The 19,326-nt window shown below is 45.9% G+C and overlaps 1 protein-coding gene across 5 annotated transcripts in view; it reads left to right on the top strand.

Annotated features, from left to right (window-relative positions):
• The window catches only part of NFATC2 (nuclear factor of activated T cells 2), a 147,130-nt gene that overhangs the window by 60,883 nt on the left and 66,921 nt on the right, over positions 1-19,326 (top strand). For all 5 annotated transcript variants that reach the window (XM_057503087.1, XM_057503088.1, XM_057503085.1 and 2 more), the window contains exons 4-5: positions 13,602-13,804; positions 14,778-14,950. In XM_057503087.1, coding sequence (XP_057359070.1) covers positions 13,602-13,804; positions 14,778-14,950 — 376 coding nt within the window. The remainder of the gene's footprint in view (positions 1-13,601; positions 13,805-14,777; positions 14,951-19,326) is intronic.

The following is a 19,326-nucleotide window of genomic DNA, read 5'->3' as shown; positions in this document are numbered from 1 at the left end:
AAATAAATTTCTGAAAGTAAAAAATGTGAGTTAAATTTTAAGGAGAATGATCCTGTAACTAATAGTCCAGGAAAAGTTCAGAGACTTGGCTGGAGAATGACTGAGGTTTGGGGAACACTGTGTGGCCATGTGTGGGTGTGCTTTCTCCCCACTTTTGAGGCAACAGGAATAGAATTTCACACAGTGGTCGAGAGAATGGCCGTGGAGCTACATCTGCTCAGGTTGGAGCCCTGGGTTCTCTCTTTTTGGCTGTGTGACCTTGAACAAATTACCTAACCTCTCTGTGCCTCTCAGTTCCCTCTTGTATAAAATAATAGTACCTATCTCATGAGATTGCCATGAGAATTGAGTGAGTTGACAGCAGCACTTAGACAATGTCCATTACTTAGCGAGCACTCAATACATTTTTAGCTGCTACCATCCCCGTTACGATTATTTGTAGCATCCCCCTGTTATTTTCTTTAGCATGGCTTTTTGGTGAATACACACTGCTCAACAAATATTTGTTGACTTGACTTGAATTTTAAATTTTTAGAAAGCTGCCAGGCCTGGCATCTTTCAACCAGGAAAGAGCAATTCGGAAACCAGACAGAAAGTAAGCAGCAATTTTATTTCTAGCGAGCACCACCGTCACTCCCGTGTGTGTCAGAGAGCCGTCTGTTTCCCATCTCACCTCTCCTCTTGGGAATACCTTTTCTAGACACTCATTCAGATTGTGTGTAAGAGGGTGAGCAGCCTCACAGACTGACTTGGGTATTGTCATCTGATACGTTTCCGAGCACTTGGAGCATTTGACTTTTGCATATGGCAGTTTCTTTCAAATTCACTTTCACTATTGGCTCTTCAGATGAATCATTTTTTAGGAAGCCTTTTGTAAAGGAGAATTTTGCACTGATACTCTCCTGCTTGTACCTTGAGTTGTTTGTTTGTATGTTTGTTTTTCCTGTAACTGAGACTGACCTAAGCATGGTCATCTTATTCCCATTGAGATGTAGCTGAAGCATGAAGGCACAGAGGAAAATGATGTTATGGTGGAGGGATGATGGGTTTTTAATGAGGCTTAGAATTAGTTGCATCTTACAGAAACCCAGAATAACAGTTGCTGAAACACTCAAAAATTTATTCTTTATGTGAAAAGTCTGGAGACAGGTCATCCAAAGTACCATGAAGTCATCATCACTCCAGGCTCCTCCTCTCTTTCAGTTTGGCCAAAGGTCACCTCATGGTCCAAAATGATTGCTAGAGTTGCTGCCATCACATCTGAATTCCAAGGAAGAAAGAAAGAAGACAGGGCAAAAGGGGCTCACTCCCCAGCTGGGTTAGCTCCCTCTCAAGTACCTTCTGCAAGTCCTCCACATTTCTGCTTACATTTAACCAACTCAAACCTAGTATTGTGGCCACATCCATTGGCAAGGAGGCTGGAACTAAGCTGGTCTGATTGCCACCAGAGATAGTTGGAATCCTATTATTAAGGAAGGGAAAATGGATAATGGGTAGAAAGCAAGTGACATACAGACAGATAACTTGAAGAAAATATTGCAACCACACTTTTATAATAGAGTTTTAAAGATTGGAGAGATGTGGTCCTTAACTTGTTACCTGATTTTCTGTACCCTGTGGTCTAGACAGGTGAATACTAAACTTGTAGGCATGACAGGACTTTGGGAGCAGTCCGTGGAGGATGCCACCAGATGGGAGGCAGGAACAGTCTCCCTTGTTGGATGGTTCCTGGGAACCTTTGAGATTCTCTTTTGAGAGCCTGTGCCCAAACATCAAAAACCCCAGCCTTCCCTCCCCCGGGTCCCACCTGCCTTTTCAGTGCTGACTTTCTAGCACCTCAAACTGTGCTGGCACCTCACAGGCCCTTTACTTAGACTTAGTGAGTCCATGCCTTGGTTCCCCATCTGTAAAATCTAGATGAGCACCCTCATCTTTCTGGCCTTTATAGATAGAGAATGTTCCAGGAGCCATGGGCAAGGGGGGTCTTTAAAAGTCAGTGTTCACAGTGCTGGGCAAGGTGTGAGTATCATTACTTTATAGTTTTTCTTTTATAGTTTTTCAGAGGTAATATGTGCTCACTGTAGAATGTTTAGAATATGCAGATTGTTCCGTTCTTAATTATTTATTAGGTACCTAGTCTGCTAGGCTCTGAGTCCAAGTGAAGAAGAAAAATGAGGTGTTCATTCCATTGAACAGGTTAAACCATCAACAGGGTAATTTCAGATTCTGATGAAGTGTTTTAAGGGGAAGGCACAGTAACAGGAGAGAATGCCAGGAAGGTGCTTTACTTTATGGTGGGTTAGTCAGAGGACTCCTCTCCAAGGATGGGTTCATTTCAGTTGATATTTGAATGACAATAAAAACTCAGGCAGGTGAGAATCAGGGAAAGAGCCTTCTAGATAGAGGAACAGCAAGTGCAAAGGCCCTGAGGCAGGAGAGCCTGGGTGTTTGAGGAAGGACAGGGAGTCCTGCTGGCTGCCTGCAGGGGCAAGGGGAGAAGCAGTCGGAGATAAAGCTGCAGAGAGGAGAAGGAATTGGATGATGGAAGACTTTGCAGGGCATAGAATTGGAATTTAATTCTTTATGCATCTGGAAGACAATGGTGGGTTTTAAGTATGGGAGTGCTGTGGTCTGATTTGCTTTTAAGAGATCCCTCTGGCTGCTTGTAGAGAATCTATTTAGGACTGGGGAAGGGCAAGAGAAAGGCAGGGAGATTATCAGGGGTGGGTGCAGTGGCTTTAGTAAGAGATGGTGGCACTGGGGTTGGGGGTGGGGAGGCGTAGAAGAAGGGTACAAGTGGAAGGTTTAGAGGTATACTTTGGAAGTTCTGCCAGAAGTGGTTTCTGATGGACAAGGGACAGGATTCCAGTACAGATTTTCTGCGGAAAAAGCCTTCTGCCCATATGTGTCAATTTAATCAAAGAGTGACTCTCACTGGGGCAGGTTTGTCCCTCAGGGGACATTTGGCAATGTCCAGAGACATTTTTGGTCACCACAACTGGGTTGGTGGGGAGCGGGGTGCTGGCATCAAATGAATGGAGGTACCACAGGTGCTGCTAAACACCCTACAGTATGCAGGGCGGCCCCACAGCAGAGAATGATGTGGCCCCCAAGTCAGTGGTCAGCCCTGGTCACTGTGCCGAGGCTGTGAAATCCTGATTCTTTAGTTTTCTTTTTTACCCTGTATCTTGAATAAGTTGTGATAGCATAATAATAATAGTATCATAAATTAATGCTAATTCCAAAAGATACCATCTGTCCAGAGAAGTGCCCGATTCTTCACCAAAGGGATGTGTAGTAACTTCTGAAGGAGCCGTGGGTCCAGCCCTCGGCTTACCGTCTCACCCCCAGAGGCTCTCTGCTGAATGAATGAAGGCAGGAAGAGTGAAGGAGCGCGGGGCTCTGCTCCATAAAGAGGCGAGTCAGATCCAATGGGCCCGCACGCTGCCGTCACGTTGGGAGAGCCAGGCCCCGTGCAGCCGCACACAAGAAGGGGCTCCTTGTTCCTGGATGATGCGATTTGTTGATTTGCCAACGGCCGTGCCACTCCCCGCTCACCAACAGAGGCCTGTCTCCTGCCGTCTCGCTGTGTGCAGGGTACAGGAGTCATGCATAGCCCTCCAAAACCCACCCTTTGAAATGAAAGAAATTGGATCTTAAAATCCCAAAATAGAGTGCGGAAAGGTACACATCACGTCTGCCTTCTCCTTTTTTCCTGCCTTGTGGCAAAAGTGACTCAGAATTCTTGGTCTGGATCCAGAGACCTGCGCGGCCTTTGGGGTGGGGTCGGGGGTGTCATTTGATTGGGAATAGCTCCCCTTTTAGTGCCTGGGCCGGCCCAGCCCGCTCTCTTGCATTGTACGAGTCCTGCCTTCCCCACCCTACCATCCCGTCCCCCGCTTCTTTTCCAGCTCTTGGCGGCAGGCAAAGAGGAGGGGCCAGAGCTTATGCCCAGAAGTCCCTGTCGTTGGTGGAGCATTTATGTGAAGCTGAACTGAGGTTTCTTTGGGAGGTTTTATCATCATTTTCTGAGGGGCTGCCCTCGAGGTGCCACTGTGGCATTCCCATGCCAGAATCTTTGGGGTGTTCACATGCTGCTGTGTGTGGGGTACCACTGCTCAGGGTGAGATAGGTGCACAGAATGTCCACCAGCTGCCTTCAGTCCTTGATTGCCCCCTCCAAGGGGACTCTGTCCTCTCCTCATTTACTGCTTCTCCCAGAGCCCAGGTTCCCTGCAGACAGTAGACAGCTTATTCTTCAATGTAAAGCCAGTGCCTGGAGCAAGAGACTCCAGCAGAAATGTTTCTGAAGCATGCTGTCCCTTGTTATCTGGTCTTTGGGTGAACACATGGGTGGCAGGGGACATTGCCCATGCCTCACCTTTCCCTCACTGTCACCATGAGGCTGCCAAGTCACTGTACTTTTGACTCAGTTTCTCCCTGTGTTGATCCCTAAATGCTGACTGGAGAAGAGATTGTAAACTTCATTTTTCCAGCCTGAGTTTGTCTCTTCTTAGACTTCCAGAGGAATTGGCGTAGTATAATATGTCTCTTTCACAGTGAGACACATTCCTACAGACTGGCTCAAATGGTAGTGAATTCAGGCAGACTCCAAATGTGGAGATTCTCTTCCAGACATGAATAAGCCTCCTTTCTCAGGTCACTGGAAGATGAATCACTCGGCAATATGTTGAAGCCACATAGGAACCTGAGAATCAGTCTTCTCGTTTACTTACTGAGGAGATATTTATTGAATGTCTATATGCCAAGTACCATACAAGGTTCTGAGGCACAGTGACAAACAGGCTTTCATTCTAGTTGTGGGGACAGACAATAAGTAAAGACTTGAGGTAACACATCACTGTCCAGAAGGAAATCAACAGGAAGGTCTGATGGAGCAACAGGGGGTGAGGGGTGCCTCTATTTTAGCCAGGCTGCTCAGAGAAGGCCCTGAATTTAGGCTGAGACCTAAAGAGTCAGGAGGACCCAGCCATGGGAAGATAGGGAGGAAGAGAGTTGTAGCCTGAGGGAACAGAAAGTGCAAAGGCCCTGAGGCAGGAGCAAACTCAGCCTGTTTGGAGGGCAGCAAGGAGGCCCCTGTGGCTGGACCAGAGTGTAGGAAATGAAGTTGTTGCCATGGGCAAGGGCCTGAGCATGCAGGGTTTTATAGGCTGTGATGAATTTGGATTTTATTTTAAACATACCTAAGGGTCATTAGATTTTAGAACTGAGAGGCAGTCTTCAAGATTATTTCTTCCAAGAACTGAGACTAGAGAGAGGAATTTGCCACAAGTCACCCAGCCATAGGTGGAAGCATGTTCATGAATGTTAACACTTACTCCATTCTTGCCACATGCTTTATACGTAACTCACTGGATCCTCCCAACAGTCCAAGGTGGTGTGTCCTGTCATTAATCCCATTTACAGATGGAGAAACGGAGGCCCAGAGAGGCGAACTAACTTCCCCACCATGACAGAGTGAGTGCCTGTGCCAGGATGTCCCCCAGACAGTCTGGCTCCAGGGCTTATAACCCTCAGTGTTACACTGGCCCTACCCGAGGAGGAGTACAGAAAGAAGATGGGAGAAGTACTTGTTTGGCTTCTTAAAAAAACAAAAAAACAAAAAAACAAAACTCCTTCCAAGGGTTGACTCAGAGAAGGCTTGCATATTTTAATCCAGGACTTCAGACTCATCTTCTGTGTGACTCAGGGACTGCTTGGCCTGCAGAGATAGTTGGTCAGGACGGGGCTGCAGCAGGGGGGCTGTGGCGGGGCTGACATCCCTGTGGAATAGACCAGAAGCTGGGGGTTGAGAGGAAGGGGTGGGGACTGGAGCCCAGAAGGAAGATGGTGTCTCTCATCCCTGAGCTGGGAAAGTGGGGTTGGGGGGAGCAGGGTGCAGAATGATCCAGTGTCTTTGTTCAGAGACCCCTGGGGGGCTGTGGGAAGAGGAGAATGGGTGCAGCATTGGGTCCTAAATTCTGGTAGGTGAATGTGCCTCACCTGTGATCTCTCTACACTGTGTTCTATGGCTTCCTTGGGGATTCAAATGCGGACATGGTAATTGGAAACAAATTTACCATGTTTCAGGCCACTCAAGCCTCTCCCCAGTCAGCGTGCTTGCTATGTGGTAGATATGTCTGTTTTTAATTTCTAGTGATGTGAGAAATATAGAAGGACTTGGTTCTTAATTTAGAATACTGAGAGAGACGGACTTGTTTTGTTTTCGAGGCTGTGCTGAATGTCAGATTCTCTCACCATGGCTCACCATGTGATCTCAAAACATGGCCCTATCAGGGCCATCTGGCCACTGCTGGTCACGGAGGTCTCCTGCCAGGCTGGAGACATGTCCGGCCGGTGAGGTCAGAAAGCAGATGTGGGGCCTCTTTTTCATCGACCCCTGGAGATACCAGTCACCTCTGTCTGGAACAGGACAGCCCAGGTCTTAGCTGTCGCACCGGCTGAGTCCTGCGCATGCTGAGCAGGGCACAGTGGTCACTGTGGGCCAGGAAGATCATTGCTTGAGCTGGAGAGAAGCCAGTGTGGGCAGCCTGACAGCTCTTTGTCAGGGGGAAGTGGGGGTTCTGGAGGGATTGCAGCTATTCAAACCCCTCTTATTGGACTGGCCTCCCACCTAGGGGTGCTCACACATCGAGCTCCTGCATGGCATCCCAGGCACTGCAGGTGCCTCGGTGAACAAGGCAGATAGGCTGCTGGTGTTCTAGCTGGGGGAGGCAGAAAACAGATACATTATGCAATGTCAGGTGGTGATAAATGGCTGATGCAACATAAAGCAGGGTGGGTGGATGGGGAGTGGAAAGGGAGTGGGGTGCCATATTTGGGCATGCAGAGGGGGAAGGCCTCTCTGTTAAGGGCTCCCCTGAGGAGAGGTGTGACTAAAGAGGGGGCTGAGCCCTGGGGATGTGGGGGAAGAGCCTTCCAAACAGAGGGAGCTGTGAGTGTGGAGACCCTGGGCATGCCTGGTGTATGCCTGGCTTGTTTGAGGACAAGGCCAGTGTGGCTGTAGTGGAGGGAGGGGGCCCGATCATATAGGATCTTCTGAGTCATGTTAAGGGCGTTGGTTTTTTGATCTGAGTAAGATGTTTGCTGTGGGGGAATTTCAGCAGAGGAGCAACAAGATCTAACTTACAGTTTTAAACATCATTCTAGCTGCTATGTAGAGAAGACTGTATAGTTGGAGGGGAAGGAGTGGGCAGGGATGGAAGCAAGGAGACCAGCAAGGACTCTATTGCACCTGTCCAGGCAGGAGATGGGCCCAGTGAGGAGTCTCCTGCACCCGTCCAGGCAGGAGATGAGGGGAGAGTAGCTCAGACCAGACTGATGGTTACAGGGCTGGTGAGTAGCAGATAGACTCAGGATGAATTTTGTACGTTGAGCTGCCGAGGCTTGCTCCTGGACTGGATGTGGTGTGTGGTTTGCATCTGTCTTCGTGTGGGCCCATGTCCTGAACCTGAAGGGAGCCTCTTCCTTCGCTGCAGGCCTCCACCTTGCACTCCTGTGCTTGAGGTTTCTGTGGGCGGGTCCTGGGTCTTTTCATTTCTTGCAGGATGGGATGGGACATTGCACATGCCTGTTATCAATTTAGGCATATCAATTTATGCCTCCATCAATTTAGTTTTTCTTCCTTGTGGCCTTTAAAGGAAGTGTCAAAATTCACAAAGAGAAAAGCTGAGGGGTGGGGGGGAGGGTGTCTCTTTTCTTTGAATGTTTTGGCTTTATTGTTTATGTTAGATATTCAGAAAACAAATTTTTTTGTTGAACTATAATAAATATAATAGTTTCAGGGGTGCTACAACCGTGGGCTTCTGGGATAACACAGCCTCTCCCTAGGAATGATCAAAATCCAGTGGACATTTTTAATTGGGTCTTCTTTCTTTTCTATGTTTGTATTTTATTTTATTTTGGATAAATATATGCACATACACACATTTCCCCCACCTCAACTTTAGAAACACACATAGATATGTTTGTTCTTACTGTTCTGGTGTATTTTGAAGATCATTCTATATCAGTATATGAAATGCTTCCTTCAGGTGCCCCATGTGGTTGCCCAGGTAGTGCACTGCACAATTCCAGGGATGCCATTCATATTAACTGTCATGCTTTGTGTCATGCATATGCTGTTCATTTTTACAACTGCATTATATTGCATAGTATACCACTACTGACTTAACCAATACTCCTTAGATGGGTTTTTGTTTCCAAACTTTTGCTATTTTAAAGAATGTTGTGTTGAATATCCTTATCCTTATTTTTTTCTGCACATCTGCCAGGACAGCCATAGGATAAGCTACTCACTAGTAGTAGAATTGCTACATCAAAGGGTGTATACATTTGCGATTCTGAAAGATAGCTGCACAATTGCCTGCCACAGATTTGGGTACACCCTGTTCTGCAGATTCTACTCTTAGGTTTACATATTTCACCAAGCCACCGTTTGCCTGGGCTGCACCGTTGTTCTGCCCTCTGTGTCAGTCCCATATAGAACAGGTGAAGGATGTCTTCCACCTGCAGTCGGACGGGTTCAGATCCCTGCTCTGCTGCTTGCTGGGTGGGGGACCTCATGTCTCAGAGCCTCCGTTTCCTCTTCTGTAAAAGGACAGTTGAATAGTTCATGAAACTTTATGAGGATGGAAATGGGGCAGGCATATAACAGTGAATTGGGCAATTAATTACATCTGGCAGTTGTGATAAATACAAACACAACCGAAATGACTATCACCGGGAGGCCCACCTCACCCGGGGAGCACGGACAGATTTTCATGGGAAATAATATTTGACCCCACACTCTTCAGTTTGACTAGGAAGTAACTAGAATAAAGGGAGGGGGGAGGAGCAGAACACGGGGGAGACACAGGTAAGGGGGTGGAGCCAGCAGGGGCTGGGAGTGACTGATTGCCTCCAGGATAGGTCATTCTGGTGGCAGGGTAGAAACTGGTGGGTGAGGACTGGAGGGGGTGCAGGCAGACTTTTTAGGGGAAAAATGGTGGTCATTTGTACTAGGGTTGAAGTGATGGAGGAGGAAAGGGTGGTCAATTTGAGTGCACTTAACAGAAACTGAATTGGCAGGACTTTGAGATGGATCCCGTGCGGGAGCAGGGCCGGGCGAAGGATCAAGAGCTAGGATCTTTAATGAAGCTATTAATACACGCTTATTAGGCAGATATATAATGCTTGTTGGGATGACTGAAATAAGAGTAAAATCGTGAACTGGTTTCCCTGGTGTGGTGTGGTGTGGTGCGTGTGTGTGGAGTGTGGTTGGGTAGCAGGTATATTCTGCAAGGTTTGCATCCAAAACTAAAGGCAGGGAGTTGCAATAAAGTGCCGCGTGGGTTTTTCCCTTCTTCCGAGGACAATACCAATTTCCTAATATTCCAAATTCAACAAAGAAAAAATGCTACTTAACATTGTTAAAGTTTGAATTTAGTAAAATTCAAAACAGTTTCTTTGGCCAGTTGCCATTTTGAAAATCAATTCCACATTTTGGATTTGGTGGCAGCCGTATCCATCTGAGAGTATTTTAAAAAGCTCTGAGAAGAGCTGATAGAAAAATCGTTTTGAAGCAAGTGTCACTTATGAGTTCTCATTGTAGTGTTTGTAGTGGGGGGAAGTTTGAGCCGCCTACAGGCCCAACTCCGGGGGTCAATACTGTGGTCCTTACCTAGGTTGGCAATACCAAGGCCAGGGTAAGGGTGAGGCAAGGGAGGCATAGGGGTGGGGGAGCTCACAGCACCACTCATGGCCAGATGCCCACCTTGCACTCGCACAATGCTGAGAGCTAGTGCCTTAAATCAGGTGCTCAGGTGCCCAGCACCTCATTGGAGTTGCTAATCCAAGCAACTACCTGTATCTCTCCAAGTATCTGGGAGATACTCTGCAGCCATTTGAGATGATCTCATTAAACAGGATTTAACGACAAGGGGCAGTGGTCACACTATATTGTCAAGTGGAAACGGTATATAAAACAGAATCCTGAATATGTTTGTCTCCATGCCTAAAAGAAAAGTCTGGAAGCACATACACTAAAATGCTTACTTATTTTGAAGGGAGTATTTTCTTTGTAATTTATATTTTTAAATATTGTCTCTTTTTCCCACAATGAATGAACCCTACTACGTGTATAGCCAGACAAAGGAAAAGCAAGTGTCAACAAATACCTGTGTCCTTCTCTCTGTGCACCAGGACACATAAATTGCTGCTTAGAGTGGCAGAGCTGGGCGGTGGGGTGGTTCTGGTGAGCTCTCTCTGTGACACTCTAGTCTCCAAGCTGTGGAAACCATGTTTACCTCTGGGATTCTTATATGTAGCTGGTGGGATGGATCTGCTTGTCTGAAAATGCATAATCCAGGCTTGGGGAGACTTGGCTTTCTGGGTCAGAAGTCAGTTGTGACACAAAGGAAACAAATAGGGCCACATCCCTGAGGTTTCATCCAGTGGCCTTTGAGCCTTAGGGTCACGAGCAAGTCACTTAACCCTGCTGAGCCCTGGCTTTTCCCAGCCAGAAAAGGGGGTAACCCTGTTCTCCTCCGAGCAATGCTGTGCAGACCAAATCAGTGAAGGCTCTCCCTTCTCCTGCCTCAGCCCTCCTGATGTGCACTAGAAGCACCCCTTCCTCCTCGAACCTCATCTACCACCTAGGAAATTCCAAGATGCAAAAATCTTTTGCTCTCACCTCGGCTGCATGAAGTGGAGTGCCCCCTCTTTGGAGCCCAGCTGACCTGGAGCTTCTCTGTCGCGGCAGGTGCCTGCTGTGGCTGGAAGGCAGCCCTGCTTGCCCAAGCCCCTGAGAACACCTCACCCTTCGAGAAGCCTGGAGAAAGGGGACAAGAAAATGGGGACAAGAGGGCATTTGGGACCTTGAGGGCAGAGCATGCTATCCCAAGACATTAAGTTCTATTTGCAAGACCCAAATAACTGATTTTCTGGAGAAGCAAGTAAATGACTATTTGTTCCTCTTACTAAATATCCAGAGAGCTGGCAGGGCTCCTTCAGAGCAAGTCAGGGCTCTGCACCTTCTACCACTTCCTAGGGGGTGGGGGGGGCTGGAGGGTGGAGGGAGGTGTTCTTTTCATTTCACACCTTATGGCGAGGTTTCTTAACCTGGCCCCTCCTCCCCCCGACTCCAGGTCACCCCCAGAGAAGCCTGGAAGTGGTCCAGGGAGCCACCACACACGAGCTGTTTCTCACTGTCAGTCTTTCACATTCATTCTTTGCCTTTCCATTGAGTCCTGTAATATCACCTCCGTGCTTTGATTTCACATCATCCTCCGATGACAAGGAAAGTTCTCGTTTCATGGGCACTTGCTGTGTGCTGTGCTTTGGGGGCCCCACGAAGGTCTTATTCAACCTTCGAAGGAGCCTTGGGGAGTGGGAGGGGGTTCCCTGTTTGTTTCTGCAGATGGAAACTTCAGAGGGAAGGAGTCCCTGACTCAAAGCCACACAGATACTAAGAAGCAGAGCCAGGATTGAAAGTCAGGTGTCTGACATAGAGGGCTCTCCTTTCTTCTTTGGTGCCACAGGCCTGTCTGGTGTTCCCTGGTGGTCAGGGACATGGGTGGACAGGCACTGCTGTGAGGTGGGCTCCCTGTGCTCACCGCCAGGCTGCTCTGGATTGCAGAGAGGTCCTTCTTAAAGGAGTTGGTCTCCCTCTCAAGGAGCAGCATTATCTGTGCGTCCTGATTTCTGTGGTCAGCTTCTTTCTCTCCCTGCATCTCCCTTCCTCTCCCTCCCTCACCTTGCTCGGCAGGAAGAACCATGAGTGCAACGAGCATTCTATCTATCTACTTGCTGTTCTATCAGGAGGTAGAGGAAGGAACCTTGGACCATCAGGACTCACACTCTGTCCTACCTAGTTTTCTTGATACTGTGTGATAAGGTGTATACCATCTCTTGATAAATCCGGAAGAGCAGGTGAGGACATTTATTTCTCTTGGGTCCAAATGCAAAGCAAAAACAACAAACACAAAATCTCTTCTCAACACTGCCCTTCTGCCTTGGATTTTTGTCACTGAGAACAAACAATACCCTGTTCTTCATTTTACATGAGGGAGAAAGATAAGAGGTTCTCACTTGATTGCCGTCTTTGCCCTAGGGTGCCTCTTGGGTGTGTATTCAGACACGGATGGAAATCTGGGTATTGGCCTGGCAGATTGTGAAAAAGATTGTCAGCTGGCTCTGCTCCACTCCCACCTGTCTCTCTATATACTTTTTAAAAGGATGCACATGAACTCCATCTTTCTGGGCTGGCATTATGCAATAGAACTTTTCTTGGTGGAAGTGTTGTGTGTCTGTGCTGTCCATTGTGGCAGCCACTAGCTATTTGTGGCAATTGAGCACTTGAAATGTGTCTAATGCAACTGAGAGACTGAATTTTCAATTTAATTTTTGTATTATTTACTGCACTGGACAGCACAATTCTAGACCATGTTTAGCTATCCATTGCCTGGGGCCTTTGTTTTTTGGCAGTTGACTGGAGATCCTACTGAAGTTTTATAGAACTTCAGAGAAGGGTAGGCTTGTAGTGAATCATCGCTTGTCAATTTGCAGAGAAAGGAACAGAAGCACAGAAGGATTGAATAGTTTGCCCAGCGTTTCTCAGCTGGGGAGGGGCAGTACAGGAACCATCTCCAAATTCTCAGACCAATCTCTTTTTTCTTTTGTTATTATATATGCTTTTAAACCAATGTTACATGACACAACTTTTCTATAACCTGTGAATAAAGTTAATCTTCTTTCACCACCTTCTCAACTTTGATCTCCATCTCTATCCCTGGAAGTGATCATGATATAGTTTGGAGTGCACCCTTCCATACCTTTTCCTATGGCATTTACATGTATATAAATGGATCGATTGAAATCATTCAGCATTAAAAAAAATAAGTTGTGTTATGCTACACGTATTTTTCTACAAATTACTTTTCTCTTTTAACAGTACCACTTCAATCTTTCTAGGTCAGTGCATAGATCTCTACTGCTTTTTAACTGCTGCAGTAGTTCATAACCTAGACATTTCATATTACTCAGAAGCCTATTGATATAACTAATTGTTCATTAGTAAACATTTTTGTACATATCTCCACATACACAATATTTCTTCTGGGGTACATAATGAAAAATGGAATTCCTGGGTCATAGGGAGTATTATTTCTAATTTTAGTCATTGTTACTCCAATACTCTAAAATAGGCAATGCCAGTTTATGTTTCTGTCAGCTGCATGAGAGTATCTGTGTCCCCACAGCCTCCGAAACACTTGATATTATCAAATGTCTACATGTGTGCCAATCTAATGTCTGAAAAATGGTGTCCTATAGTTGTTTAATTTGCATTTTCCTATCTGTAAGTCAAATTGAACATCTTTTCTATGCTAATGTCCATTTGTTTATCTGTGAATTGCCTGTATACATCTCTTACCCATTTTTCTTTTGGATAGCTTATTAATTCATTCAGCAAATATGTACCAGAATGCCTAGCATGTGCCAAGCATTATTCTAGGTGCTAGGGATTTTGTGGCAATTTAATGAAACAGACATTCTGCATGTTAATGGCCCTGTGATAATCTGATTTTGTTTTCTTCCCCCCAGCTCCATGGCTACATGGAAAACAAGCCCCTGGGGCTACAGATCTTCATTGGGACGGCTGATGAGCGGATCCTTAAACCCCACGCCTTCTACCAGGTGCACCGGATCACGGGAAAAACTGTCACCACCACCAGCTATGAGAAGATTGTGGGCAACACCAAAGTCCTGGAGATCCCTCTGGAGCCAAAAAACAACATGAGGGCGACGTAAGGGCTGGGAGCTGAGGGTGGTGGGTCTTTCTGGGGAAGTGAATGGGACCAACTGGCAGGGAGTTGGGGGCGGGACTCTGGCGTTTATGAAAGCCGCTGTAGGTGGTGGTTCCCTGTCTGTGATGAACCCATAATGGTCTCTGTTTTAAAAGTTCTAATACCCAGATAGTTTTCGTATGTATTAGGAGGAAGAATACTATGCATTTTTGGATTATGTTGCTTGGGGATGAAGCTAAATTTTTTTACATTTAAGAAGTTTGTTTGAGAACATTATTAAGGAATGGTGTAGATAGGTCAAAACTCACAAAATAATATGCATATGGCTAAAATTTGGGAAGCACTGCACCCATACATTGGAGTTTAAAAAACTTTTTATTAGAAAATAATCTCAAACTTGCAAACTGCAAGAATCATACACAGAGCTCCTGTATACTGTTCACTCAGACTTCCCAACTGTAAACATTTCCCACATTTGCATAATCACTCCCTTTCTCACCTCCATTTTTTTCCTGAACCGTTTGTTAGTTGCTTTCATGATGATTTTTAAATTTTAAATGCAACAGCATGCATTTCCTAAGAACAAGGATGCTCTCGTACATGACCACAGTACATCTATCAAACACAAGATATTTAATATTCATACCCTATCTCATCTATTGAATAATCTAAGATCAGTTTTTGCCAATTGCCGCATATCTGAGTTTTTCAGATACTTTTGAGAGTAGAAAAGTTGGTGTGAAAAAATCTCCCTAGAGGAATAATTTCCACTGGGGAATTTCTCTAGTTGCTTTGTGTTTCACCCCCATCTTGGTGTAAATTCCTGGCTGAAGTATTTATCAGTGCATTGTAATTTCCCCATCCGGGCTGATGGTAGAATCGTTGTGGCTCACTGACTAAGGGGGTTTTGTGGGTGACCATTCCTGCTCGCCAAGGTGATTGGTAGTAAATGGGCCTCTCACCCTCCTGGTAGCATCGACTGTGCGGGAATCCTGAAGCTTAGAAATGCCGACATTGAGCTGCGGAAAGGCGAGACAGACATCGGGAGAAAGAACACGCGTGTGAGGCTTGTTTTCCGAGTGCACATCCCGGAGTCCAGCAGCAGGATCGTGTCCTTGCAGACGGCGTCCAACCCCATTGAGTGCTGTAAGTCGGGCCTTGGGTGGGGCTGATCTTTGCAAAGTGCTGTTATGTGACCTTCCACCCCGCGCAAGGCACCTGGGCAGCTTGAATATGTAGGACCCCCCACAGGGATCACCAGTGGGCCCAAGATGGCCAAAGGCGTCAGAAACAGAGCACATTGAAGTGTTTCTCTCTGCTTCTATCTACTTGTAGAGGGTTTTGTGGCCTCACAGGAAATTAAAAAATAATATAGCTAAATGGGTAGCCTACAGCTTTGTTTAGAAGATTTGAAGTGTCTAAATGTCCTAGTCTTAGGAGGGTAGATGCATTTGGAGTGAGCTCACTGCACACAGTGTGCTCTTCTTTCTTTTTCACACTTTTTTTTTTTCCCAACAACAATAACGATACTCTCACAGCTGCTCTTGCTCAGGGAGCTGACTGCACCCGGCGCCATGCCAAGCACTCAGCATGCAATAGCTCATCGGATATCCACGGCCGTCCTCGGCCTCAGCTGATGTCACGATACCCATTTTACAGAAGTGGAAGGACGGAGATGAGGGGTCGGGTAAGCCCTTCCCTGCATGTTCACTGAGAATCAGCTCAGTGTCTGGTGCTGTTCTGGGGATCCACAGATGAGCAAGAGATTTTCTCTGTCCTGAACCAACTTACAGTCTCGTGGAGATAAAGACACCTAAGCAAAGATGGAGAAGATTTGCAGGATCCTGCACGTGGTGGCCAAGGTCTATCACGTGGAAGGGCTCTGAGCCAGAACTTGGCTCGGTTCTAATCTGGCTTCTAAGAAGAAGCTGCTTTGAACTCACTTTTAGGCATTTTAGGCAAGTTTTTTGTTCGTGTTTTTTTGCAGTTAAACATGAGAAAGTTTATTGTCTGCTCAGTTTTTGAGAGTTTAGAAATTATTTTTAAAAGCATGAAGAAGAAAAAGTGTTCAATTATGTTTCAGAATTTGTTTTCCTTTTTGTCAGACATTTTACCATAATTAGGTGTCAAAAATTAAGTTGCCTACAGAGACCAGGGAGGTCATGGAAATGAGTGAAGTGGTTTGGGTGGGCATCAGTAGGGAGTGGCGGCAGCTGGGGACCAGGAGGGCAGAGTCACCATCTAAATGGGTTGCTGTACCCAATTGCAGCCTGTATCTGCATGTGGGACTAGACTCAGTGTGCCAAACTCTTCTGATTTTTTAAGATAAACCAAAAATCTGATTTTTAAAAAGCAGCAACAGAGTCAAAATACTATGTGGATCAGATTAAATCTGCACGTGGCTTTGATTAATCAGAGGTAGTCCTCATCAGACGCTAATGAGAAAAGGGAAAGCATGAATATTTCATGCAGAAAGGGTTGAGGAAGACTGGCTCTTGGGATTAGAGGCCAACAAGCAGAGAGGGTGGACTGTCCTTGGGAGAAAAGCCAGAATTTGGTCTTGGTTGGTCTTTGGAAAAGGAGGCAGGAGCCGTGTGATTTCTTCCAGCCTTGAGAGTCCCGATGGAAATGAGGCTGGATGTGGTGGTCGGTTTGTGCTCTGATGTTTGTTAAGAGAAAGACCCAATGGCAGACAGCAAAGGAAAACAAGCGTCAAAAAACATCATCTCAAGAACATTGGAATTCCCCTCCTCTACCCAGCAGACCCCACCCCCGCCCCCCGAGTGCTGGTCGTGGTGGCTGCCCCACCCTGGTCTTGGTTTTGAACATCTCAAGATGTTTTGGGAAGAAAACCTGGGCTCTTCCTCAGTGATTTGGGGGATTTTGAGATTTTGAGATGATAAGTCATTCTGGCAAATGACTCACTCTCCAGGATGGGGCTGTGGTTTGCAGTAAGGTGGGGAAGAGGGGGCCTCAGGAGGGACCACGTACAGGGGCCCGTGTTCCTCAGGCCAGCTCACCTCATGTCGATGTGCGACGCTGAGCCACATACGCCTACAGCAAGGTCTTCAGGACGCTGTGTAGAGTTATTTGAACCCATAGGGTCTTTTTTCTATTCTTTTAAAAAAGTGTTTGGCTGATTCAGCCACCTATTTTGATAGACAAGGAAACTGAGATGCTCTCGGTAAAGTGATCTACTCATTTTTACTCGGTAGGTAGCAGAGCCAGGGTCTCCAACTTTCTAATTCGTTGAAATACCTTCTTCTGCTGGTTTCTGTAACCCTTTCGTGTAATACCAGCCGGAGCTCCCAACTGGCCCCTCTCCCTCTCACACTCAGAATCTCCCATCATTTTTATTTCCTTCCTTTTCTATTTACCTGGACTGGTGCCTGGTAGTTCCATAAATATTTATTGACTAATTAACTTGTGGTATGATCCTTAGGGAGATAGCCCATAAATATTTGACAATTAGTCCATAATGTGTATTGACGCGGCATGTGTACAATAAATTATTGACTGATTGACTTAGTGTATACCCCTTGGGGAGGGCGAGTTGGTAAGAAAAACAGTCGGGGGGCTGGTACTTATTTACAAGGCTAACTTGCTTACTTTGGAGGTGCCTTTTATGTAACAAATTAAGGTTCAAGGGTATGTTCTCAAATTCCTGTAGAAAAAACTTGAACAAACTACTGGAGGCCACTCTTTGGAAAGTGGACTTATGTGCTAGAAATGCAGGTTCCTTACATTTCTTGACAGGTCAGCATGCCAGAGGCCAGATCTCACCTTTGCACAGATGGGTGCCCACAGGTTTCTGCCCATGTAACCACCACTCAGAACAAGATGCGGGGCATTTCTGTCACTCATATGGCTCCTGAGTGCCCCGCAGTCCCTGCCTCCTCCCTGTCACACACAGGCTACCACTGCTCTGATTTCTATCACCATTAATTAGTTTTCCCTGTTCTGGAACCTATGTGATGGAATTATATATGTGCTCTATTGTGTCCACTGTTTTCACTCAGCATAATGCTTTTGAAATCCATCACTATTTTCACGTGATTTGGTAGTTCTTTCCTTTTTATTGCTGAGCAGTATTTAATGGAATGAATATAACAATTGTTTATTTGCCCTTGATAGACATTCGGGTGGTACGCAGGGTTTGGGCATTATGGGTAAGGCTGCTGTGCCCATTCTTGTTCAAGGCCTTTTGTGGACAAATGCTTTTATTTCTCTTGGATAAATACCTGGGGATGGGTCATAGGAAAAGCCTATATTCCAACTTAAGTATTTGCTAAATCATTTTACACTCCATATAAGAGTGTAGAATAGTTCTACTTGCTCCTCATCCTCACTAATATTTGGTTTTGTCAGTCTTTTTAATTGTAGCCTTTCAATGGGTGTAAAATGGTATCTCATGGCACATAATTAATAATTTGCATTTCCCTGATGACTAATGAAGTTGAGCCCCAATGTGTGTGCCTGTTGGCCATCCACATGTCTTCCTGGGCGAAGGGACTATGCAAGGCTTTTGCCCATTTTCTGTTGGGTTACTCGTATTTGTATTGTTAACAGGCAGTAGTTCTTTGTGTATTCTGGATGTCAGTCCTTGGTCAAATGTATTATAAATATTTTCCCCCCATGTATAGCTTGCCTATTTATTTTCTTCATTATGTCCTGTTATGAGCAGCAATATTTTATTTTGATGAAGACTAATTCATTTTCTCTTCTTCTGGGATTAGTGCTTTTTGTGTTTCTCCAGAAATGGGGGCTTCTCTGAAGGTAGCACAGATAGTCTCTTATGTTTTCTTCTAGAAGCTGTTTGATTCTGGCTTGTAGGTTTAGGGATGTGCTCCATCTCAGATTAATTTTTTGTATGGTGTGAGGTAGGGACAAGGTCCATTTGCCATATGGAAATTCAGTCATTTCATTTGCCTTTTTCTGAAAGTAAGAGCTGGGGAAACTGAAGACTCTGTTCCCTCCTTCACCACCTTCCCTTTGCCTCTGCTTCACTCTCCCAGGTCTGCCTTGAGGATCAGTGACTGTGCAGCTTGGCTTTATGAAAATCCTTAGAATCAGTGAGGCTAGATTGGCACCTCGGTTCCTTTGCTTTGTGAATCAGAGATGCTCATCTTGGGCACCTCCTGGCAGAAGCTGGAATGTCCCCCGTAATTCTTGTGGGCTCCTTAACATTCATTCTTTCAGTTAAAATATATTTGGAGTCCATCATATGCTGTTCTAGGCACTGGGGATAAAACAGTGAACAAAACAAAGTCCTGGTCCTCATGGAGTCACATTCTCATGGGGAAAACCAGCAATAAACAAGCAAGCAAAGACATCATTTCAAACAACTAAGTGTCATGACAAAAATAACAAGGCCCATGTGTTGGTGTCTTGGGGTGGGGAGCAGCCAGCTCAGCCATGCTCATCAGGGGAAGCCTCTCAGAAGAGATGGTGTATCAGCCTGGACTGGAGTAATGGGGGGGTATGGCCCAGTCGGCGGGTACAGTAAGTACAAAGGCCCTGGG

The sequence above is a fragment of the Manis pentadactyla genome, chromosome 5 (assembly GCF_030020395.1).
Source record: "Manis pentadactyla isolate mManPen7 chromosome 5, mManPen7.hap1, whole genome shotgun sequence".
NCBI lineage: Eukaryota > Metazoa > Chordata > Mammalia > Pholidota > Manidae > Manis > Manis pentadactyla.
Note: the sequence above shows the minus strand (reverse complement) of the source record. Positions and strands in the feature narration are given on the sequence as shown.